This window comes from Emydura macquarii, unplaced genomic scaffold (genome assembly GCF_026122565.2).
Source record: "Emydura macquarii macquarii isolate MOO-44397 ecotype Brisbane River unplaced genomic scaffold, CSIRO-AGI_Emac_v2 contig_3692, whole genome shotgun sequence".
In the NCBI taxonomy this organism is placed as follows: Eukaryota; Metazoa; Chordata; order Testudines; family Chelidae; genus Emydura; species Emydura macquarii.
Genome location: NW_027133829.1, coordinates 541030 through 566846, shown reverse-complemented (window position 1 = coordinate 566846; position 25817 = coordinate 541030). Strand labels below are relative to the sequence as shown.

The window sequence follows — 25817 nt, the reverse complement described above, 5'->3', positions numbered from 1 at the left end:
AAATGCAGCGACACATTTTGGTGACTTAAAGGTAACATTACTAAGGGGTGCAACTACCCTTTGTAGCTTCAGTAGGCTGAGTTTATTACACACACCATGAGCACCTTGAATACCTCTATTCTATCCCATAACCTCCCTGCAGGGCACCCTTTCCTCTCTTCCCCTTCTATGTCAGCAACTCCTTGCAACCCTATGCCCCTTTCTCATGCAAGAGGCTCCGTGTCCCCCCCATTTCCCTTCCCCCACCAGGGACTCTGTTCCTCCCCATTCCCTCTTCCCACCATGCCAGAGTCCCCCATTCTCCTTGCCTGTTGTGGGGACCTGTGTGTGTCTCATTTTTCTCCTCTACCTCAAAGTACCTTTCTTCTACTCAGAGCAGAAGGAACAGGCCATTGCACCACGCTGTATGTTGTCCCTGTCATTCTGAGTGACATCAGCTCTCATCAGTAGAGTAGCTTGCGTTGTATATTGCAAGTTTTGCTGTAGGTAAAAAACTATAAAATTTGATTTGGACAGGAACAGACTAAGCTAGTGTCTGCTCTCTGCTGTGAAAACAGAATGCATGGAGTTTAAAAAAATAAAAAGCCTTTGTAGGCACAGCAAACATGCAGTCTTTGAGTATGAATGGAGGAGAGATGATCAAGCTGCTAAAGTTTGCTTGAGAGCTCCACTCTTCACCCATGTGCCGCAGGGAATTTTTTATGCAGACCAATTCAGATGCAAGAACCACTCAGCTTTCAATAAAGGATGGATTAAGGCAACTTGTAATTTACAATGAGGATGGTCATAGACTTCATTTCATTGAGTATTATGGCCAAAATTTTCAAAAATAGGACATGGAAGCTAAGCTCCTAAAACCACATAAGAACATAAATAGACTGATTTTCCAGAATTGTCGAGCATTCAACAGGTCAAGGGTAGTAGTTGCATGTTCAGCATTTTTGAAAATCAGGCCACTTATTGAGGAACCCACGTATGAATTTAGGAACCTAGTTGTAGCCTCCTAATTTTGAAAATCTGAGTTTATATGTCTTAAAACATGTTGCATTAGCATGCATAATGGGGAATCCAGAATCAACTTGCATTGTGCACAAATACAGGAATAGATGTTGTTTAAATGACTGTTCGTAGTTTTTACTCCCAAAGTATTGGTATAGTAAATGGAGAAAATGATATTCAGTTTGGAACTGTTTGTAGAATGCATACAGTTCCACTTTGAAAGAAAAGACCTTTGTCTAGGGCAATTTTTTCTTTTGTTAGCATAAACTCCTCTCATTGCACTGTGCATTTTTAAAGTAATTTTTAAAAAATCACTGATAATTTGTTCCTTTAAACCGCCAGTGAATTAGGTCAAAATTTTCCTCAATCAAAGACTGAGAATTTAAAATGCCCATAGGATAGGGATGAACGCATGTTCGTTTTAAAGGCCAGTGAAATATGCCTGCCAGCAAGAAGTTACTTTTCAAATCATGAGACTAATTCTCAAGTATGGAAATGGAAGAAAATCAAAATGATGATAGATTGCAGAGCAAATAATGCAAGTATTTTTTCTATGATTGTTTATTTGCGTTTTTAAATGAGACTCTAGCTCTGAAGTTGATTGTGTGCAGGTACAGGGAGAGCCTGCATGCAGCCAATTGCAGGACAGGAACTCAAATTTGGTACTGCTGTATTTGCCCACTATTCATGTTTGTTCAATGTAAATATTCCAGCAAGTGAAATTCCTGCCAAGAGCATATGCCAAAACAGCAAATGTTAGATAAACATTTTGGGATATTTGTGCAAGTTGAATTTTAAATTTGTAATCATGAATATCTACAACTGTAATCAGATTCTAAGAATTCTACAAATCCAATCAGGGAACAGAAACATACCTTGGCACCAATGTGTCCAATCAAAACAGTTCCCATTTCAGTTGTCAAGTACTCATAATAAACTGATCAAGCATGAGCTACAGGCCAAATATTATTCTGAAAGTTTAGAATAAAATATATATTCAAGAAAAGAATGTGGGTGTGGCAGAGCATCTGCCCCACACTGGGTAGGAATGGGTCAGGAGGGCCCTTCGACTGGCAACCAATGGAAAGGGACTGCGGCGTGACTAATCAGGGCCCAGGAGCCTGATATAAAAGGGAGTTGCAAGCAGAGCAGAGGAGTCACTCCCAGGAGCTCAAGAAGGGAAGGCAGCTGCCTTGCAGGCTACAGGAAGGCAGCACCCTGGACAGAGCAGTGGCTGACTGCTGCGGCTCTGCTTGAGCCAGAGGCCCTGATACAAGGACAGAAGAGGTACTGGGGCTGCAGGGAAGTGGCCCTGGGAAGTCTGTTAAGGAATTGGGGGAAGAGGCAGTGCAAAGTTGCTGCACACAGGGTCCCTAGGCCAGGACTCGGAGAAGTGGGTGGGCCCGGGTCCCTTCCCACCTCACCCAGACCACCAGTGGAGTGGTGGTGGGCTGCGGCAGCCACTGAAGTAAGTGGTGTAGCTGGGATTGTCAAATCCCCTGGAAGGGGTGGGGAGAACACGGGTTGTGTTTTGGCCGGAGGGTCGAGTCTGGAAGAAGACGCTGTGGGTCCTGATGGCGACGAGAAGGACTACTGGGGAAGAGTGATGGATCACAGGCCGCGAACAGGGTGGCTTCTTGAGCTAATTCCCAGACCACCAGCAGGAGGCACTAGTCCAGCAATGAGTGCTGCAAGTCTGTCACAGTGGGCAATTCACAAACATAGAAGAGATTAAATTAACTCACCCAATTATTTGGTGTAAATTATTTATCCAACTATAGTGAATTGACATGCAAGAATAATATACAGGACTACATCATGTGGTTAAACCTAGACTACAGCTTTATTCATTCTTAACTGCTGAGGGCTGATCTTAATATGTAGTCCTACACACAATGTGAACAGGCCATTGATCAATAAGCATTTAATAATCCAAAACGTGAGGCTCTCTAGTCACTCTGTGCACACAACAAAGAAATTTGACCCGTAGCTAGATTCTCCTGGCTTTCCTTCCTAATACAGGTGTTAAGGATGCAAATAAGGAGAGCCTCACTTAGTACTTTGCCTGCGAGACTCACAGCCCAACAAGTCCAAGCTTCCTCAGTTTATTCCTGCTATCAACTTACAAACTGGGCCTTCCAAATCAGTATACCACACTGGACTCATGTTACAGTTCTGATAGAAAGAATAAATATATCGAGCATCCAAAACAAGAGCAAGGCTGCTGAGATGAAAGCAAAAAATCCCTCATGCCACGTGAGCCAATTTTGAATAGTGGGAAAAATGCCTTCATAAAGGCATAGAAAATACACTTACAAAGTTTGTGGACAATACCAAGCTGGGAGGGGTTGCAAGCACTTTGGAGGACAAGATTAGGATTCAAAATGACCTTGATAAACTGGAGAAATGGTCTGATTTAAATAGGATGGAATTTCATAAGGACAAATGCAAAGTACTACAGTCATGAAGGCATAATCAACTGCACAAATATAAAATGGGAAATGACTGCCTGGGAAGGAGTACTACAGAAAAGGATCTGGGGGTTGTAGGGAATCACAAACTAAATATGAGTGAACAACGTAATGCTGTTGGAAAAAAAGCAGATATCATTCTGGGATGTGTTAGCAGGAATGTTTTAAGCAAGATGTGAGAAGTAATTCTTTCACTCTACCCAACAGTGATAAGGCCGCAACTGGAGTATTGTGTCCAGTTCTGGGCATCACACTTCGGAAAGAATGTGGACAAATTGGAGAAAGTCCAGAGAAGAGCAACAAAAATTGTTAAAGGTCTAGAAAACATGATATCTGAGGAAAGATTGAAAAAATTGGCTTTGTTTAGTCTGGAGAAGAGAAGAATGGGGGGACATGATAACAGTCGTCAAATAAGTAAAAGATTGTTATAACAAGGAAGGTGATAAATTGTTCTCCTTAACCACTAAGGGCAGGACAAGAAGCAATGGGCTTAAATTGCAGCAAAGGAGATTTAGGTTAGACATTAAGAAAAATTTCCTAACTATAAGGATAGTTAAGCAAAGGAACCAATTACCTAGAATTACCATATTGTGGCATCTCCATTATTGAGGTTTTAAGAACAAGTTAGACAAACATCTGTCAGGGATGGTCTAGATAATACTTAGTCCTGCCTCAGTGTAGGGGACTGGATTAGATAACCTATCGAGATACTTTCCAGGCCTGTGGTTCTCTAACTCTAAAAAGTGATTATCCAAAGACTTCAGCACTCCAGGAAATGCAACATAAACCAATTGCAGCCAAGAATATAATAGGGTCAGAAGGCAGAGCAGAAAAGACACCAAAGCATGGTGCTGGCTCAGGATATGAGGGAGAGAAATATAACCTCCCACCCTAATCCCATGGGAGAAAGGTCCCGTCAATCAGAGCCAAGAAGTGTAGTAACCAGGCACAGAACAAACTCCCAAGCCCTGTCAGTTCACAAGGAGCCTATGGGAGGGGAGAGAGAATACAGGAAAGAAATCTCCATTACCAACCTCCCTGCCAGCACCACACCCAGAAAGAAGAGAGTCTTATATACCTCTTTTGGCCAGATCAAAATCCCACCTTAGCTAGCAAGGTGGGTATTATAATGAAGCCAGTTTTTTCACAGAACACCTTCACCAGCTGTGGGATAATTCCACTGCACAGAACCTAGCCCAAGAATCTAATCTGGGCACTGGGGAGATAAAGGATCGGCAGGAAAGCTGTTGTGTCTAATCAACTCCAAGTTAATGACTGAGGTTTCCTCTGTAGTCCTAAAACCATTGGTATTGCAGTTGGCACATTCCAATGAATCATGGGCAATATGGAACTTAAATTATAGACTTAAGTATATGCAAGCTCATTAGAAAATTTCAGTGGATGAAATTCATCCCTCACTTTTCTATGCAAAGCCCTCTGCACCTGTTAAGTCGTGTATTAAAGCCTAGTGTCCAGTATATGTATTTTAGTTTGAACACTGAGGAGATCAGTGGAAGTCAAGGGAGAATCCTCCAACAAGGCAGAGGATCAGCAATAGAGACCTTCTTCATAGATTATTCCTGTGTATTGGTTGCACTGTCTTCCGTGGCCTTTGCTCTCCTCCTGTATGTGTGTGTGAGGGTGGGAGGAAAGGGGGAGAAAGAGGTAAGAACCAGAGAATCCTCCTGACCTCATAGAATCATAGAAGATTAGAGTTGGAAGGGACCTCAGGAGGTCATCTAGTCCAACCCCCTGCTCAAAGCAGGACTAACCTCAGCTAAATCATCCCAGCCAGGGCTTTGTCAAGCTGCAGCTTAAAAACCTCTAAAGATGGAGATTCCACCACCTCCCTAGGTAACCCATTCCAGTGCTTCACCACCCACCTAGTGAAAAACATTTTCCTAATATCCAACCTAAACCTCCCCCACTGCAACTTGAGACCATTGATCCTTATTCTGTCATCTACTTCCATTGAGAACAGACTAGCTCCATCCTCCCTGGAACCCCCTTTTAGGTAGTTAAAGGCTGCTATCAAATCCCCCCTCATTCTTCTCTTTTGCAGACTAAACAAGCCTAGTTCCCTCAGCCTCTCTTCATAAGTCTTGTGCTCCAGTCCCCTAATAATTTTTGTTGCCTTCCCCTGGACTCTAACTTCTCCACATCCTTTTTGTAGTGGGGGGCCCAAAACTGGACACAGTACTCCAAATGCGGCCTCACCAATGCCGAATAGAGGGGAATAATCACTTCCCGGGATCTGCTGTCAATGCTCCTACTAATGCAGCCCAATATGCTATTAGCTTTCTTGGCAACCAGGGCATGCTGCTGACTCATTTCCAGCTTCTTATCCACTGTTACCCCCAGGTCCTTTTCTGCAGAACTGCTGCCTAGCCCGTCAGTCCCCAGTCTGTAGCAGTTTTCCGTCCTAAGTGGAGAACTCTGCACTTATCCTTGTTGAACCTCATCAGGTTTCTTTTGACCTAATCCTCCAATTTGTCTAGGTCACTCTGTATCCTATCCCTACCTTCCAGGCTATCTACCACTCCCCCTAGCTTAGTGTCATCTGCAAACTTGCTGAGGGTGCAATCTACCCCATCCTCCAGATCATTAATGAAAATGTTGAACAAAACTGGCCCCAGGACTGACCCCTGGAGCCCTCAGCTTGTGACTGGCTGCCAGCTAGACATGGAGCCATTGATCATTACCCATTGAGCCCGATGATATAGCCAGCTGTCTTTCCATTTTATAGTCCATTCATCCAACCCATACTACTTTAACTTGCTGCTAAGAATATTGTGGGAGACTGTATCAAAAACTTTGCTAAAGTCAAGGTATATCACGTCCACCACTTTCCCCACATCTACAGAACTAGTCAACTCTTCATAGATGGGAATCAGGTTGGTCAGACATGACTTGCTCTTGGTGAATCTATGTTGACTGTTCCTGATCACCTTCCTCTCTTCCAAGTGCCTTAAAATGGATTCCTTGAGGACCTGCTCCATGATTTTTCCAGGGATTGAGGTGAGGCTCACCCTTGTTCCTCCTCCAAATATATACAGCGTGCACATCATCATGCAATGAGCTTCTGCAGAGGTATTCTCAAGTAGCAGCAGAAGCAGCCAAAGCAGGGATTGCTACACTGGGGAAGGGGTAAAATGGGGCCCTATCAGGACCATCCAACCACTCTCCCCACTCTTGGGAAAACTGGAACCCAAGTGGTGCCTTTCCTCTGCCAATCCACCATATGGCCTTGAGGAAAAATTGCAGAGAGGAATCAGCCAAAGACTCCAGCCAGTGGGAGCAGCAGCAGAAGCAGGCAAAGCAGGGATCTTTGAACATTCAAAGAACTTTCTACAGTTTTGATTGGACTCTCCCAGCCCTGTGCTGATTGATTGTTTGCTGCAGCCCTCTACCTTCTCCTCCCACTTCCTCAGTCTCCTCACCTCAGAATCAATCCATACCTGCATCTCTTAACCTTTCCTTTCCTCCCCTGTTCTCCTTACCCCTTTTCCTTCAATGTCCATTCTTCCTTCACTTTTCTTTTCATTTAGCTTATCCCCTCCTAACTAAATCCACCCTGCTTCTCCCCCCAAACCATGGAACTAACATAAATAACATTGCTGCCATCATGTTCACTCTGTTGGTGTGTTCTACCTTTCCCCCCACAATGTGTCTGTCTTGTCTACTTAGATTGTAAGCTCTTTGGGAAAAGGGCTGCTTGTTACTCCGGTTTCGGACAGCCTCTAGCACAATGGGCCCCCATTCTTGGTTGGCCCTTAGGACCTATCATAATAAACATGATTTATTAGTTATCCACCTGTGATCATTAGAACTGTACCATTTCCAGTGTCAGCAAGATCATCCACAGGGGCAAGATTTGCCTCTTAAAGTTTTAGGTGGTGGATAGAGTGATGTGTCCTCGTCTCTTGGGTGAATTTCACCTTATAAACACAGTGTATCTATGTATTTGCAAAATATATCCGTTTAAATACAAATGTTTTGTATAATTAACAAACTATCATATTGCATATATTAAAAATCAGAACAAAACTAAAAAAAAACCCCTGTAGACTTTCAAACACTTCGTATGATGGGAACTTAAAATGTGAGGCCCAGGTCTTGCATTGGGAATCCATTGGAGCATATCCCTGTGCCTGGGCAGAGTTCCTGCTTCTAAACAAGTGAAGGAAATTAACTAAATAGATCATGGCTGCTTTTATGTTCCAGGGAGCAGCAGTCCTTGCTCTGCACTACAGTGCCATAAATGCAGTTTTGTATATGAATATGTTTATATGATACCTTTGTCTTATAGATCATATCTGTGTTTCCTTTGTCTACCTGTTAAAGATGTTGTGTTTTTTTTCTTGGTAAATAAATTTCAATTAATGAAATTCCAGCTGTCTCATACATTATGGTGGTGTACATTTGAAAGCATTTAGCAGATGCCCATATAAAATCCATTAACGCTTAGCAGGTTCTCTGACATTTTAAACCAATACGTCTCCACCTGGAACAGATAACAGAAAACAAATCTACATTCTGGAACAATTTATGACTCTGTCTAAAGCAGGTAGAAAATTCCTATACAAAACAGGGTACATGGTGAAAGGATACAAAAATATCCTGCACTTTCCAGTTCTTTGTACCAAATATGGGGAAATTATGGATGCAGTTTGTTTGATCTGATATTTTCCTTATTTGCAAATAACTTTATCTAGTGTTGTAAATCTGTTATATTAACATCAGATGGGATTGCATATAAAAAGAACCTAATTAACATGTAAAAGTACATTGATGTTCTATATAGATCTTTAGCCACCATCTATCACTGAGATCATGTGAAAGAATCTAAAAATAAGCAGTCAACTGTTCCAATAATCTGCTCGTTCAATAGATCTTTTAACCTTGTTTGATAAAAACAAGTTAGAAAATGTCATCAAAATGTTCATTGTAAACCCATTACTTGAGAATAGAATTAAATCCCTGCCAGCCAAGTTAAATTTACGGTTGGTGTAGATCCTTGGTATTAAATCCACTTTTTCCTTGGAAAGAGACCATATTGGAGGAAACCAGGCAGAGGAGCTGAAGCAGAACAGCATGGAAATCATTATGGAAGAATACAGAAACATGATATACTTCTTGCTGCCTTCATTTCTTATATATGAGAGTCAATTTGCTGTTCTAATGAAGTGATCATTTTTATTTGCATATCCTTAGGGCTTGTCTATCTGAACAGTTAGTGTGCATTCTGGGGGGTAAATCTGCCTCACACTAGCCTGTCATACACTAACTGTGAACACTGCCGCCACACTAAAAGCTCCCTAATGAGCTTTGATCTACACCCATTTCAAAGTGGGGGAGGCCAAAATGTTTTGAGTCAATTTGAAATGATTTTTTCTCTTTCAAGCGTTTTTTCTCCCTTTTTCTTTTTTTCTGTTTTTAATTGGCCAAATTTGAAATTGAAACTGTTCTTAAGTGAAAAGTTGAAATGCAATGTTTTGGAATAGTTCAAACAAAATATTTGAAACTAAAAAGTCAAAATGAAACATTTTGATTCTCTCAAAAAAATTTCAATTAAAGTCATTTGTTGAATTCAACCTGAAATTGACAAATATTTTCTCCCCCCCCACCGCCACCAAAAAAAATGCATTTTTCAATGAAAAAAAACATTTCAGCGGAAAAATGTCTCCCAGCTCTAGTTTTCACTGTGATATAAGTTTAGTGCTGTGGTAAGATATTGAAATGATCATGGCAAATGGCAAATTTGAAAGTCTATTAACTTACAAAGACAACTTGTAGTAATTCATTGGTAGTTTAGTTACTTTTAACTTAAATTTACTATGTCCTTTATGGCATATAGTTACAATGGCACACCAATAAGGAGTCTATTTTAATGCCTTGAACTATAGTGGCATCCTCCTGTGTGATTTAGATATATATAGATCGTTATTTGGAGAAGGACAGTGACTGCACAACTGATAAAAAGATGTTTATCACTTCAATACCTTAAATGAGATTAAGGACTACCAGATCAAACCAAATTTAGGAAACTAATTGTGGCTGGAGATTTCAAACCCAACTGAAGCTGCTGTCTGAAAAAGCCCATCATTCTTGTTAACGGAAGCTACAAAGCTTCCCTTTGACTGTGTCATTGCCACAGTCCTGTACTTGGCTGTCCTTTCTGTTGTAAATTAGAATAGATGAAAGCTGTTGAGCCAAGCCAAAGATGGAGGCTAATTTGATGTGATATAATTGATGAACTCTAAATTGTCCCACTTTTCCCTCTTGAAACAGTCTGACTGGAGTTCAAAGTGCCAAAATACTTTGATTTACTTTGTCACTTTGATATTGAACATCTGAGTGGCCTAACTCAGATTAACTCTTTCAGAGACTCTTCCATAATTTGTAGTTTATGTTTACATATTAAATGATACAGCAGCCTGGAGAAATGGTGCCAGTCAGAATGGCATCCTTAATTACTGCAGCACAGTATTCACAATGCTACCAGGATGAAGAACATAAGAAATTAGATGGTAAGGGAGTGATTCTCCCAGCTGTGGATGTTGCCTGTGTTCTCTCTTGCAGTTAGACATGTTACTCTTTACTTTATCATTTGGATTAGGAAAGAATATTTACAAATTTGGGAGCTCACTACTCAAATTCTGACTCTGCTTAGAAACTTTAGGAGTCAAACCTCATGTGACTCTGACAGGTTCTATTCTCCCCTCAAAAAACTGCTGCTTTGTAGGTAGAGGATTACCTCTTCAAATAATTATTTTCTTCGGACTGCTGCGAGCTTCAGACATCCCCTGTCCTTACCACTCCCTGTTATTTTCCAGGCTAGTTGAACCCAGTTAAACTGTAAACTGCCTGTATTTCCTGCTGAAAGCATTTCTTCTTCAAAAGCAGTAACTTTGTAGCTGCCTTGTTTCCTTGGTTGTAGGTTCAATGAAGGGAGTCGAAGTCTTTGAAACTGAAATAGCTCATCTCTACAGCCTGAGTAACCAGCATTAAAAAGTATAACATCTCACATCTATTTAAATCAATTATATCAAATCGGTAAAGTTTGTACAAATGAGACCCTTTTTTATTTCTGAGTATTTTATTTCATTGCTCTGACTGGGTCGCAGAATTACATCTCCTTCAAAGCTTTCCACTCCTCTACACAAGAGCAGTTGACCATGGACAACTTTCCAGACCTTTCCCACTAGATGACCTGAACATTGTAGGTAATGGTGAAAATCAGACTTTCTCCAGATTAGCTAAACCTTTTGGGTCTGAAAACCTCAGGAGAACATGGTTTTCTGCAAAGTTTCTGGTACTTTTGACTGTTTGTCTTATTGAGCAGAATTTCTTGGGATATTCTGGCTCTTTCTGATCCTGGCCAGAACCAAAAATATAGAGTAACAAATGAAAAATAATTGGGATGGGGGAAATGTTGGAGCATTTTATGGATTTTGCAGGGGAGTTAAAGGAAAAGCTATTGAGTGTGGGAGGGGCCTCATTGTCCAGGAAGAAGAAAGGCAACATTCCTGCTGGGACAAGGGGGAAAGGAAGAGGCTGAACTACTGATAAGTACTAGTCCTCAGTCCCTCTTTGCAAGTCATTGAAAATGACTATAATTATGAGTTAAAATTTGCAAACATATAAAGGCATCCTTCAGGGATGGTGCATGGAGGATTTACTTTCTTTGTGGAAAATTAATTTGTGCCTTAAGTAGGTTGACAGTGTCCCTTTAGAATAGTCATAGATAATGAGTAATGAGGCTGTGTTTAAAAGGTTTTGTCTACATTTTGGCCTTAGCAGTGTACCGATCAGCTCAACTAACAGGTGGTGATAAAGAACTACACGTAATGACAAAAGCAAACTTACCCTTTATTTAAATACACTACAGTGTTTACATGATCAATATTTTGTGTTAGCTTCTTTGGTCATTTTTCTTGCTCTCATTTTTGTGGATTGAGATGATTTGATCAAAGTAACTTTGTGAAAACTAATATGGTGAACAAGAACATGTGTAAATAACCTTCAGCATCATAGTTGCAGGAATAATTATTAGAAATATTGTGAGCAGCTGCCATTGTTATGTAGGGATATGGGGTTTTGCAGCAGAGTCCAAAGGTCATCTTTCATATTGGAAAGTGGAGCTTTGGCCTGCAGGGGCAAAACAAACTATGACAGGGTGCAGTGAACAGCCTTCTCTCATTGCTGTGTTATGTAATGTTTAAATTAAATTAATTTGGTTGTGAAACATAAGCTCTGTGTCCCTTAATAACAACCAGACATGAGTGACAGGGCTAGACCTGATGGCTACAGGAGAGTAGTGGAGGGTATGTATATTAGCCCCAGGATCAACAAATCCCTGTACCCTGGGTGATCTAGCTAGGGCTACTCCAGGGCAATTAGGCCAGCTGAGGCCAATCAAGGAGCTTGCCCCAGCAGTTAAAAGCCTCCCTGTCAGGAAGATGGGGGCAGCTAGAGGGGAGTTAAGAGGAGGAGGAGCAGCCCTGCCCTGCCCTGCGCCGCCCCAGGGCTTGGAGCAAACACTGTTGCTACCCCAACCCCAAAAGGTACCAGAGACAAGGGGGGTGCCTGTCCAGACACAGCCAGGGATCCAAGGCACACAGGCCTGAGGGAGAACCCCTCACCCACCCGGTTCCAGGAAGCGGACCGCGAGCAATGGGGCCAAGGACAGGTGACCCAGGGAAGGGAGTAAGTCATGGACTGAGCAGTTTTGAGACTACTCCAGGCATATCGTTGGCATAGCCGAAAAGGGTGCAGGACCTACAAAAGGGCAGAACAGGCCACCCTCGCCACACATGGCTGAATTTCAAAAATACAAAGGGGCATGAAGCAACCATCTCCTATTGACTTTCAGTGCCAGTGTATGCTTGATCTGTGTTGGAAAGGCCATATGTCCATTGTGAATGGTGAAACTAATTTTCTTGGTTGAGATCCTTTTGAAAATTAGCATGGCTCCACTGAAGTACTTATAATTTGTTTTTAAAATATTTGATCCCTTGAATCTACTCACATAGGAAACACCACTAATGCCTTAATTAAGCTCTGTTTAAAAACTTGCTAACACCTATATTCGGCAGTGTTTAATATCTTTAAAAATATAATAATGGTCAATTAACAAAACTTTATTTCAAAGAGTGGAGTTGTCACTTTGACACCTTTTAATAGAAAGTTCAGTTATCTAAGATAAATAAATAACATGATTTCTTTCATGATAATACTTCTAGATAACATTCACGGTGCTTGATTTCAGATAAGATGCTGAATGTGGCTAGGATGAATTCTGGTTCTATTCATATATGGTTGTTCTATACTGTTCCTACTGCAGTTTTGTTTCAAGTAATAAGTTAACACATTTTGTAATTCCTTAGAACACGATTTCAAAAGCCTTTTCTTGTTGTGATGCCTTTGTATATAAAGGAAAAGTAGTTCCAAAGATTAATTTGGGTAATCTAAGCTATATGAAGCTGTCTTTCACATTCTGAAATAACTGATTTTAACCAATATTTTAGTGCATTGATTTATAAATAACTGTCCTTGGGCAAACATATTAGGCAGTGGAATTATGTGAAAACATTTTTTAAAATGTGTAATTAATGGATCTTATTCTTTTTTCCTTGTACACAGAATTATTTTGTGAAATAAATATTTTTAAAACTTTTAGTTCTGAACTGAAAATGGTTTTACTGGCGAACTGCAAAATAATCACATTTTGTTGAGAGGATTTTTTAAAAATCCATTTGATTAAGAAGAAAAGTGCAGTGCTGGGATCAGTTAGACCTGAAGGAAGACTTAAGTACCTCTTGAGGAACCTCTAAACTGATTATTGTAAAAAAAATTATGTAAATGCTCAACATGAACGCTACTGGAGTAAGTGAAAAATATAACTGGATTAGGTCTCATTTAGAACTTCTTAAGTTAGAAGCCAGTGCAATGTGGTACAGAATTGAAGCTTGAGCTTATTATTGATTCTTGGCACACACAAAAGATATCTTTCTTTAGCAAATTAATTCTTGGGTGGTGGAGAGAAATCTACAGAAGAATTGATCAGAACTTTATTGTAACAAGAGCCTCCAGTCATAAAGTACTAGCACAACAAGCAGGACTCAATGTGTCATTTCTTTTGTAATCAGCTGCTTTTCATACACCCACTGTTTAAAGCTGACTTCATTCTATTGTGCAACTCTTAGATATTAAAGCAACAGCATTAATTTGCTCTGCTTTACATACTGAAAGCTAGATTAATATTTCTCTTATTTAAGAAATATTTATTTTATGTTGCTATAGCTAATGTTTTGCACAGTGTGAATAGAAGGTTATATCAGAGGGCAAGGATTTTATTCCAAAACCTAAAAAAGTATTAATAATCCTGAAGTTATGGTAGATTCACATTTTGTTCTTTTAGTAGTAACATAAAGTACATTAAATGTCTGTTCCTTGGATCTAGCCACAAAATGACCTTTTCAGTGCTCATCCTTTTTACTCCTTTTGATTTGTTCAAGGGAAATTACAAGCAACTGCTATTTGGTTTCCAAAAGGGATACACATAAAGCTGACCTTTTGATACCGTTATTTTTTGGGGATGTGTACACTGTATTTTAAGTATGTCTTAGCTGCTGTTTGCTGGACTATGTATAGTTTAAATAACCCTTCATTTCTTTCAGGGTAAAACTAGGACTAGAAGTACAGCTTTCCTGATTTTTTCCCATGACAGATTTTTGCACATGCCTCAGATAATACCTTTTCTTCAGGCAATTTAAAAAGAAAGTGGCATAGAATAGAAGAAGGCCTGAGATTTTAAATCCTTCCATTCTATTCTATATAGCTTCTTATACCAGGCTTATCACTGTAATATCAGAGTGCCTACTTATATGGCCCCTATTACTACAGTATCAAAGCACCTACAATTTAATGCATTTGTTCTCATAAAATCCCTGTGAGATAGGGTAGTACTAGACTCGCATTTTATAGATTGGGAATTGAGACACAAAGAGACTCAGGATATGACTACATTGCAATTAGACACCTGAGGCTGGCCTGTGCCAGCTGACTTGGGCTTGAAGGGCTCGGGTTAAAGGGCTGGTTAATTGTAGTGTAGACGTTCAGGCTCAGGATGCAGCTCCAGCTCTTGGACCCTCCCACCTCGCAGGGTCGTAAAGCCTGGGCTCCACCCTGAGCGTTCACACCACAATTAAACAGCCCCTTAGCCTGAGCCCTGTGAGCCTGAGTCAGCTGGCATGGGTCAGCCGTGGGTTTTGAAATGCAGGGTAGACATACCTTAAAGTATTTGCCCACTGTCACAGAGGAAGTTTGTAGTAGAGCAAGGACCAGTTCTAGGCTACTTCCTGCACCACTGGACCATCCTGCCACCCAGTACCCTAATGTGGCTTTTTAAAATCATTGTGTTCACCTCAAAACAAAAGGGTAAAGATTTATTCCACCTTAAAAGCAGCAGCCCATTTCAGTCACTTCATGTGTATCTGCTGTTTTCTCAGTGACCTCCTGGCTTACAAAAAATATTGTTTTGCAGGACTCTGCATGTGTCTTTTATATGCTCTCATGCAATATAAACAGCTGTTTGGTCAGCCAAATCCTTTCCTACCATGCTTTCTCCTAAAGGCTTTGTTGTTCCTGCCCACAGCAGGACCCTTTTCCTTATGAAATTCAGGTGCAGCAGACTCTGCTGGAGCTTTGTGTATCCCTACAGACTCCACATAGAACTGTGTATACAGGATGCTGGCATGCAATGGAGTCTAGGATGTAGCACCCCAGTGGCATGTAATTCAGTCAGAAGGTGGTAGTATACATAAGGTCTCAGTACAGTACATAATATACATAAGGTCCCAGTACAGAAATGGCTGGGGCTTAACTGCCCTAAATTAGGAAGGAGAGGAGGCTAGGTTGTAACTGCAGAGGATTGGAAGATCGGTGATGAGTGAGCAGAAATGAGAGAAGGTGTAGAAGGGAGATGTGGGCATTATTCCCCACTTGTAAAAACTACCCCGAACATAGTGTTCCTTCTAGCCGCCACTGACACTTTCTAGAACAAGTTGCTGATGACATCCTGTCTCCTAACTGCTCAGAGTAAAGCTCTCCTATAGCCAGATGCTCCAGATGTCAAAACTCCTCATACCTGACCTCCCATGATGAATTCCCCCTAACTGATTCTCCTCATCTGAGCCATTTCTCAATCTCTGTCTGTCTCACACACACACTCCTTCTCATTTGAGCTCTACACTCATATGCTCTAACCTTCTTGCACATTCTAGAATAGACACACCCATCCCAATTAACCTGCCAAAAGCCACACAGACCAACCAGCAGCATAAAATTCCTCAAATCCATTGTCCTATCTACCAAACCTTCCTACTCCCACTAGAAGAAGTATCCTCTCCCAGATGCAAAACAGTTCTATAATATGTGATGTTTTGTTTCTGTCAGTCAGATAGGTACTTATACAGCACCTGTGGATATATGTTGTAGTGTATGCAGTTAGTCTACATATTTCCAAAACTTCCTTGAGCTCCAAGACAAGCCCTCCACCCTAAAAAACCCTTTCTCAGCTGTAAGAAGCTTCCTGCACATAATTTCCAACTCTAATGGTAGTATTCAGAGTGGTGTCAGAGTTTTCAATTTCAAAATCTGGTGACCCTTGAATTTCAGTAAACGTGCAACCAAGACAATTTACACTTGTCTCAAGTCCAAAACATTTGTTGTATCTTATCAAAATCTTCTGACTAAATAGTTTTCCATAACATTTGTAGTGAAAAATAGTGGAAAGAAAAGAACTGTCCAGAAAATGGAATTTCTGTTCCATGTGAAATTCCAACATTAAAAAATAATCATTTTGAATATGAACAAAAAGTGAAAATTTTGAAATTTCCTACAAAATGAAAATTCAGAAAAATGTCAGTTTGGGACTATCAAAATGCTTTGCTTTGACAATATAGAAAGATTATAATACAAAATAATATAAAATAAATTGCAAATAAAATTATTTTATCTAGTATAAATGTCAAAACTATAGGACTCAAAATGAGAAAATAAAAACAAAACATTTTACCGTATTGAAACGAGATGTTTCAACATTATGAAAACATTTCAGCATATTGAAACAAAATGAGCAAATCTAAATGAATCATTTTCCCTTTTTTCTATCAAATTTTGTTTCACAGGAACCAGTTATTTCAACATTTAGATTTGATAAAATTGCATGTTCTGACAGAAAGCTATTCTGTCAGAAATTTTTCGACCAGCTCTAAAAATAAATTTTATACTTTGCTAAGTATCTTGTCATTTCCAGTTATTATAGGTTGAAAAACAGACACTATATCAAAGATATTTGTGAAACCTTTATACCAAATCTCAAGCTGTAGGAAAATAAATGTGGGCTATAGTAACATAGTATCTATCCACCCAAGGGATGGGAAATGGAATTTGTATTTTATTGAATCACGTCTTGATTGTGCTAGAAATGGTTGTTTTTAGAAACTGTTCTGAAATTACATAGTGTTTGAAGTAATAAGAACTTGGTGGCCTGTTTTTTTTTGCACCATATAAACATCTTACTGTTCTTCATTAGTCAGAAAGTTTAATTATACAGATACCAAGAAATGCTATGATAGTAGAATATGAGTTAATTACCATTCATTGGAGTCACTGCGTAGTTTCTGCAAAATAATACAAATAAGAAATGAACTCATCTTGTCACGGGATTGGGATTTACTGAGATTTAAAGTATTGTAAAAATTCAAATCAACTGTGTTGCTAGTTCGACAAACTGCGCTATGCAAATAGCAATCCATAGTTAATTTGTCAATGAAACAATTAATCTTTGATTCTTTAATTGTTTAAAGGGAGTATTTGAGAGTGTGCTGATTTCTGAATATGATTTTTGCTTTTTTTAAACTATTGAAAAAGGACATTATAAACTTTCCTAATATGCTATAGGAGTATGATACAACTGATTTTCTTTCTTAAAGTAAATGTCCAGGATTACTGAAGAAGGTTAGAGTTTTGTTTATTAATTAGAAAATCCCTCACTGTCTCCTTGGGGTGTAGAGGGCCCTCTGGAAGCAGAACTAGGGCAGTTTAAATGCCTAATGTGCTTTCTGTCTGAGCAATGACATCAGCATCGAGTCATATCTCTTCCTGATGATGAGAGGGGGGTTTCTCATCTCTCTTGTCTGCTAGGAGGGAAGTCTTCTATGATTCTAAGTAAAAGACTGTTTCTTCACTTTTCTCCCTCTCATTGCTTGGAGGAAATTGTTGGAGGGCTTCCTACACTTCTTGTCTGTTGATTTCTTTAAGAGCAGTTTATGTGGACTGGGTGAGAGCTACATGTGACTCCAGAGCCACACCTGAGCATGAGTGTGTTAGAATCTTCTCACTTTGCTCTACTCTTTTCCCAGACCTGGTGATCATGCTTAATACAATCATCTCATTCACAAGATATTCTCTGTAAATGGGATTTTCCTTTATAAAGTATCTAGGTACATGAAAAGTTGTACCTGACAGGAGTTAGTGAACTTTTTCTATGCACAAAATGATTTTAAACCATGAAAGATCTCTCTCCCTACCACCACGGATCCTCTGCTCTCTCTCCTTCTGCACGTTACTGGGATCTTTAAACACTGAGACCCTGTCTACACTTACCTCCGGGATTCGGCGGCAGTCGACGGGAGTTACACAAGCTACACAAAAAAACTTGTGTAACTACCGTCAACTTCTCTGCTCATCTTCACTGTACTGCTCCAACGGGAACCGCGTTCCCGTCGACGCAGCGCTACGCCACTTTTGAAGGTGGTCTTAGTACGTCGATTTCTGGATCGACTGAACGGGTCTTCGCTGACTGCTCAGTCGATCCAGAGAAATCAATCTGATGGCGGTGACTTTGCTTGCATCAGTGTAGCCATAGACTGAATTGGAAAAAGTCTTTTTGAATAGAGCATTTGTAACCCACATACTTTGTGCTGCAGCATTTGGCTTTGTTTCTCCAGGGGAGGGGAAGAGAAGCAGTGGGGAAGAGACATCAGACATGGTTCTTAGTGTGATACTGTGTGTTTCTGCACACATGCAGTGAGCAGGGCAGGGTAACTCAGTCAGAAAGACCCAGGAACTTCCAGAACAGGGTATGATAGTTACCAGACATGTTTAATAGCTATTCTGAGGCTATATAGGAAGTTTTCATTGTGAGCAAATCATCTGGCGGGTCATACCCCTTGTTGTTTACTGAAAGCTGCGCCAATCAAAGGGCGGGAAAGGTTATAAATACAGCTCTGTGCACTCAGCACCTGATGGATGCAGGACCGAGAAATGTATTTGTATGGGCTGGGTACAGGTGAATGCTATTCCAACTTTATTTACTATGGAAGCTCTCCATTAGGATAATGTTTTTGTCCTGCAGTGTGTTTTATGGCAGTAGGAGGAGAACTGGGGGAAAGCATTTGTCACTCCTAAAGACTACAGAGCCTGTGGAACTTACAGTTTGCTAATTGCTTTAAACTCGGATTCTGTCTCAGATAAAAAGAGAGAATGAGGCAGCAGCACTCAGTGGAGTGAGGATTTGTGAATTCTCTTCTGATTTAGCTGGGCTTATGGACAGAACATGGTGCCATATAAACTTGAGAGCCCTATGGAGATCCAGGAAATTGATATTTTATATGTTGATCCCAGTCCTTATACCACTTTGGATACAAGCTGCAGATTTCTGTTTCACCAGCAACTCAGAGGACCAATCAGCTATTAACCTATGGGCTGGAATACTGCTAGCTGTGGAGACCCTCCTTTGGCCTCCCATACTGTTTGCTGTTGGGGTTCTGAAGTGTTTAAAAGGACTGAGATGCTGCCATTTCTCAGACTCTGAAGAGTCCAGGGACACACCCTACATGCCATGATCACACTGTCATGACTGAGAAATCATCTTTGAGAGAAGATCAGAGGGGAATGTGTTTTTCCGCTAAAGTATAGAGGGAAATGTGTGCTAAAGTATAGAAAATGTTATGTTGAAACCTTTTATTTGAATGTTTGTAATAGAAACAAAAGAGAGAAATTTACCTGAATAACTGCAGTGAATTTGCTGTCTAATAACTTTTGTTTAAAAGTTACTCATAGTATTCCAAATAATGTTTACAGTGTTTAATACTAATTATAATGCATTGATTGTGTATTAAATGTTTTTGGTACCAAGAACACATATGGTAGCCTTTCTTTGAAATTTATTGGGAACTCAACATCCATTTGTCAGAATTTTCTATATGATCGCCTCAAGCATTTAATTCTGTGTAATGCTTTTTGAGAAGTCCTGAAAAGATAGAAATTTGGCCTGTAAGTAAGCTCTTATCCATAGGCCTGAGATGCAACTATTTTAACTATTTATTATCATTGTAGTAGTGCCTAGAGTACCCAGATGAGGTAAGGATGACATTGAGCTAGGCTAGGTTGCTCAACTCAACAGCATTTGATGGGCAGCTGAGCCTTTTAAATGTTCAGTTTTTGCTCAAAAAGGTACTTCAGGATCTTTTTAATACAGTTCTCAAATGACTTATAACAGGGTATCCAGGTTACAAAGATGGCCTCATGAATGAGGAGGCGTTATGGAACACAGGGCCTGGAGTGGAGGTGATAAAACTACTAAGCTAAAATAATAATTGATGATAAATTACAATAAAAGGCTGAACATTGTCTTTGCCTTAAAGACTGCACTAACCAAATCCTTTTAAGCAGTCTTCTGTGTAGTTTGAAAATGGTTTCTTACGCCTTTTTAACTGCTTTTGTCCCCACGCGTTTATTTGTACAAAATACGGTGGTTGACGTTAAAAGTTCAGAATTTACCAACAGTTACCACACAGTTTTATCTAAGGCCCCAATCCTAGAATGAGCTCCATATAGATATTCCCCTCTGATTCCATAATTTCCCCCCACATTTAGAATAGAGAATAACTGTTGACAGACACTGAACGTTAATGACATTCTTGTAAGCCCATATTTGTAAGGTACAGTGGATAAAATTCAACCTATGAGCCAATTCCTTACTTCCTGGTCTACACAGTTTTTGTACTGATATACCTATTTTGTTAGGACATGATATTTACCAAAATAGTAATACTGGCACAACCCATAATTTTGACATAGTTATACTAACCTAAAGTGTAGGGCTGGCTTGACATGAATAATTGGACATAAGGTGAGGTCTCATTTCTTGGGAAACAGAATTAAGGAGGTAAATAGATCAGTGAGCTGAAAACAGAATCTCTGTGCTATTTAAGATAAATGAATGGATCCATACGCTAAGAGACAGAATGTCTGTACTAGCTAAGATAAGAGGGAATACCCATCTACAAAGGACAAGATAACGATAGATAAGATAAGTCAGAAAGGTAAAGATGAGGTAAAGAGTAAATCATGCAAGGACTGAGCATGCTGTACAGGGATTAGTTCCTGCAACATAATCAAGCCCACCCCAACATGTGTGATGCAACGTATAGTAAATGAAATGTGATGTGTAAATGTACATAAAGGAATAGGTTTTCTTTATAACTTTGGATGTGTGATATGCCCTGTACCCACCCCCTACACTTGAGCCTGATGAACTCAAGTAGTTTGACTGTATGCCAATAAAGAAACTTCAGTGATGAGTTTGGGATTGAGCTGAGTTTTTGGGAACTCAGTGGATAAGGTCTCATAGGTTATTGAGTGGATAAGGTCTCAGAAGCTACCCAACTATAAAGGTGCTTTCTAGCAATGTGGCTTATTTTTCTTTCCATATTGGAATAAGCTATAATGGTATAAACACATATACTGGCACAATAGCATCCACCAGAGGGGGTTGTACCATTTTGACTATACCAGTATAGGCAAAATGGTACAATTTTTGTGTGTAGACAAGACTTTAGCTGAAACTATTATAGACATCAAAGTCAACAAGTCTTTTGCTTCCATACAAATTGATTTATGACTTTAGCATTTGGCCATCTGTTTAGAAGGAGGATTAAAATATCACACACAAAAATACACTAATCAGCCAATTAGAATATAGTTTTTGTAACTTCAAAACAACAGTCATTTGAAGGGGTAATGTATATTAACAAATTATCATGTTAATTAAGTGGCAGATTTTGACGTATAAATGAAGGCTTGTGTTTTGAATTGCCTCACTCATACCCACACATTTTTTGAAGGCAACAACATTTAACCAATGGGCTAAATCCCAGATGGGGTCATGTTCCAACACAGTATTCTGGGGGTTCCAAAATCAGTGATAAAAAAACACAGCACAGAATGGATTAAGAGAAAGCAGATGAAGAGAAAGAGAGCAAAATTGGTTTCTGTTGCTTAATAAGAATATTATCCTGTACTCTGATCGTGGGTGAGATTCTTTTTTTGGGTTGACATAGTCAGATAAATATAGAAAATTATATTTAATATTTGTTTGTTATTTGAGCTAATAATTGAGGACTGAGGGATGAAGTCTATGTTGTTTCTTAGTAAAGTCTGATACTTACTTTGAGTCAGTAGGAGTACACAGGTTTGTTATCATATTTTCAAATAAGCATAAAATAATTTGTGTAGCAATTTTGGTTGTCGGATCTTTATTTCATAAGACATCTTGAATGATCTCATGGATCAGCTTTTTGAGCCGAACAATGACACTGGATGACTCTTGCACTAAAATTAATTTTTGTGGTGTGGCAGTAACTTGCCATGTTATAATAAATGCATAACTTGGTTCCTTATCTTTTATTTTTCCCAAGGAATTACTGGCAAAAGGATATCAGTAGTCAAATTAAATATTCAGGACAGGATTTTTAAAAATGACTACTGTATTGAGGTGCTTCAGTTTTTGTATGACCACCTTGAGACATGTCAAGGAGGCTGATTGTCAAGAGGATTGTTGCTCAGCATTTCCTGAAAATCAGGTCCCTTGTGGTATCTCAAAAATTGAGGCACTTTTGAAAGTTTTGACCCTCTTTTATAGGTGAATGCACATGTTCAGAAATGTTACACAACTTCTCCCCCAGCAGTATCATGACCATGATGGACTAGGGAACATACTCCACACAGCCAGAGGTGAATAAAAAGAATCAGTACTGGCTTGTACTAACCATGTAGCCAGGATGAGGTTGGCATTTTGTTCCCCCTCCTCCTTCATATCCCTCCTGAAGGTTCCCGTCTCTTAGTGTCCTGTTAAGGCTCATCTTCTTACCACCCTGCTGCTCTTTTGACTGACTTACTCTGCAGTGATAACATATTAATATTTTTTTTAAATCTGTAGGTATAACAAACCATGTTCCGTGATCTTTTACTGTTGCTGTCCCCTTGCTTCCCATATCCCTCTGCCCTTTAGCATTCTTCCTTCTACTCTAGCTAATGCACAGTTTAAGCTCTTTGGGGCTGGGACCTATTGTCTGTAAAGTGCCATCCACACCTATGGCATAGTAGAAATAATTAATAATAATAATAAGTTCCCTGACTACTAATCCTGCTCTGAAATGGAAGAATGTGCTGCTTAGATATTAGCAAAGGTTATTTTGTAGCTGAGAAGCTTTGTTTCATTTTGTTCTTCAAAAATAATCGTTCTTTGAATATTAACCTGATCCTGCCTAAGTAATGTGTGATATAGTATGTTAACATTTTATTGTAACTTTGCCTTAATAAAAAGTTATTTAAAAAAAAAATCATTTTGGTTATCAAGCTACTAATTGAATCCATATGATAATTCTGGAAGCAAACTCATAGAGTAAAGTTAGATATGATTGTCCTCGGAATTTTCTTTCCCATACCAGGAAAGTTTGCTGAAAAAGCAACCTGTTTATGTGAGTTCTGGTTGCACTGGTAACTCATGCAGTAAAAGGAATATTTGACTGATATAGGAACTTGTCTGTCAAGTTCCCACAATCAATCAGTCTTTAAACATTTAAAAAGAGAAGTATGCTGGTTTGGTTTTGTTTTTTTGTTTTAATGAGGTCAGATGGTAATATCAAGGTAAATGTTACAATTATACTTCGTACGTTGTTTATAAAACAATTAACTTTTTCAGATTATATTATGGGCCTCATCTTGGTTCTAATGACATCCATAGTAAAACCACCATTGACTTCAATGCTGTAGGCCCCATGTGTTGTTGTTTTATGAGAAAACAGAGAAAGGAGATAGGTATGGAGAACTTAGCACCCAGCAACTTAATACTTTTTCTGGGTAAAATTCTATGGTCTCTGTTATGCTGGAGAGCAGACTAGATCATCCTGGTCCTTTCTGGCTGTAAAATCTATGAATCCACTATACTGATTAATAGTAATTATTGCATGAGAACTTTCTGTTTGAGTTCCTTTTTAAATGAATGACTTGTCTTAGTTTTTAATCAGCTAGATATTCAAAATATGCTTCTGTTTAGTCTGAATGTACAGTATGTAGTTTCGCCCATGGACTTATCAATTATTCAAAGACTATGACAAATGAGGGGCCAAATTCTGCAAATGCTTTGTACCAGGTGCAATGCACATTGACAGGATCAGAACTTAGGATCATACTGGTTATCAGTTAGGTGACAATTGTATTTTTTTTATTTTAATATCAACAATGGTATTTTATATTTATAAGAAAAAAATTAAAATACAAGTAGAGTATGTATGAGAAATGTTATGAATGTGCTTTGCAGCATTGTAACAGGCATTAAATCAAGAGCATTAAATAATAAGCTGCCTTCAGGTATTTGCTTGTATACCCTTTATTATCTCAAAGGGAGTTTTATGAACAGTATGTCACAGTGCTGCAAGCATTTACATTCAGAGTCCAATATCTAGTAGTTTAAGCTTTGCCAGGAAATACTAAGGGGAAAAACCCCAAGAATAAGGAAACCTAGACCTTTTCTAAAGAAGCATTTTTGTGAGTATTTTTCTAGATAACTGTCACATACTCTTCATTTGAAAGAGTATCTAACTTTAATTGCACAACTTTAAATATTTAACAGAGCTTTTATTAGTTGCACAGAACCAAAGAAGTAAAAGTTGTAATATCTTGTTCTGGTCATCATTTTTATTCATCATGAGTATTATAATTATGGGTTGAGGAAGAAATATAAATTAGCTTTGTGGTGTTGGTTGAGACTTGTGTGCTCACTGGTGTGTGCACAAGGGATTATATAAGCATAACTGAGTTTTACAGCACATTGGCAGAAGCTCCCCAATAACAACATAGTATTCTTCATATTTAAATAATTGGCGAAGAGCTACTATATATAATTGTATGTACTGACACTAATAACTCCATCTGGCTTCAGTAAAAAAGCATGGGGAATTTGAAGGCTGAATGGACTTGTTCTTGTCAGGTGTTCGTTCTCTGATTTATCAATGAAGTTAGACTTCACGTAACTATCTTTTCCTACCATTTCACATATTTGTTTCCTGCTTAGTGAAACGCCTCTGTTATTTTGAGTGGACAGTAACATGGGCAGCTTTTTGGAGTACATTTCAGTTGGCTTGAGGGGAAAGACCATTTGTAGACAACAAATACTCTCTAGTTTCAGCCCTTAAATAAATATTGCTTGGTGATAATGTAATAATTTCTATCTTTAACATTATAGACGTGAGTATGTGCATGCTACCTATATTGTTACATTGTAATTGGATGTAAAGTAACACAGATGAATGCTTTTTACAATTTTTTAAAATGCTTTGTTAAAACATCATTTTTTCCCCTATCAGCAACTTATACGGGAGCGACAGCAGATGGCCAGCCGTCCCTTTGCTTCTGTCGACGTAGCACTGGAAGTGGGAGCTGAGCAAACAGACTTTCTACGAGGGCCATTAGAGGTAGGAACAGTGGTGCTGACAAGGGACCATTGTGATTTTGCATATTTATATTGCTAGTCTAATCTGCATCTGCTTCTGAAACCAAGGAGAGTCTGATTAACCTGGAGCTGACAAGTCTCAGCTACATATGTTATGCCATTTTCAAGGAGCATAATTTTAATAGTATGACATGAGCTGTAACAAAAGCCACTGGAGAATCTTTTAGCCTAGGCTAGAGTGACAATCAGCTCACCTGGCAGGCCTTTCTTGATGGATGAGAGTCAAAGGAATTTAAGATACAGGTATTAACGAGGAAACAAATCTTATGTTTAGTCCTTAGAGTACACAGTACCCTCTAGTTAACAGTTCACATCCATCTTAATTAACAGAGATTACTGTAAAAAACAAAAACAAACAAATACAAAAAAGCCCAAATGCTATGAGTTGAATTTCAATATTGTTGTTTTGTTTGTGAGGTTTAAAGGATAGAATATATAGTGCATGTTTTCATTTGTAGTTAATGGCTATATTATTACATCCT

The 25817-nt window shown here is 39.1% G+C and overlaps 1 protein-coding gene across 1 annotated transcript in view; it reads left to right on the top strand.

The window, feature by feature from the left end:
- The window catches only part of ATRNL1 (attractin like 1), a 944263-nt gene that overhangs the window by 751441 nt on the left and 167005 nt on the right, over window positions 1–25817 (top strand). The window contains exon 27 of the mRNA XM_067537030.1: window positions 25190–25297. Coding sequence (XP_067393131.1) covers window positions 25190–25297 — 108 coding nt within the window. The remainder of the gene's footprint in view (window positions 1–25189; window positions 25298–25817) is intronic.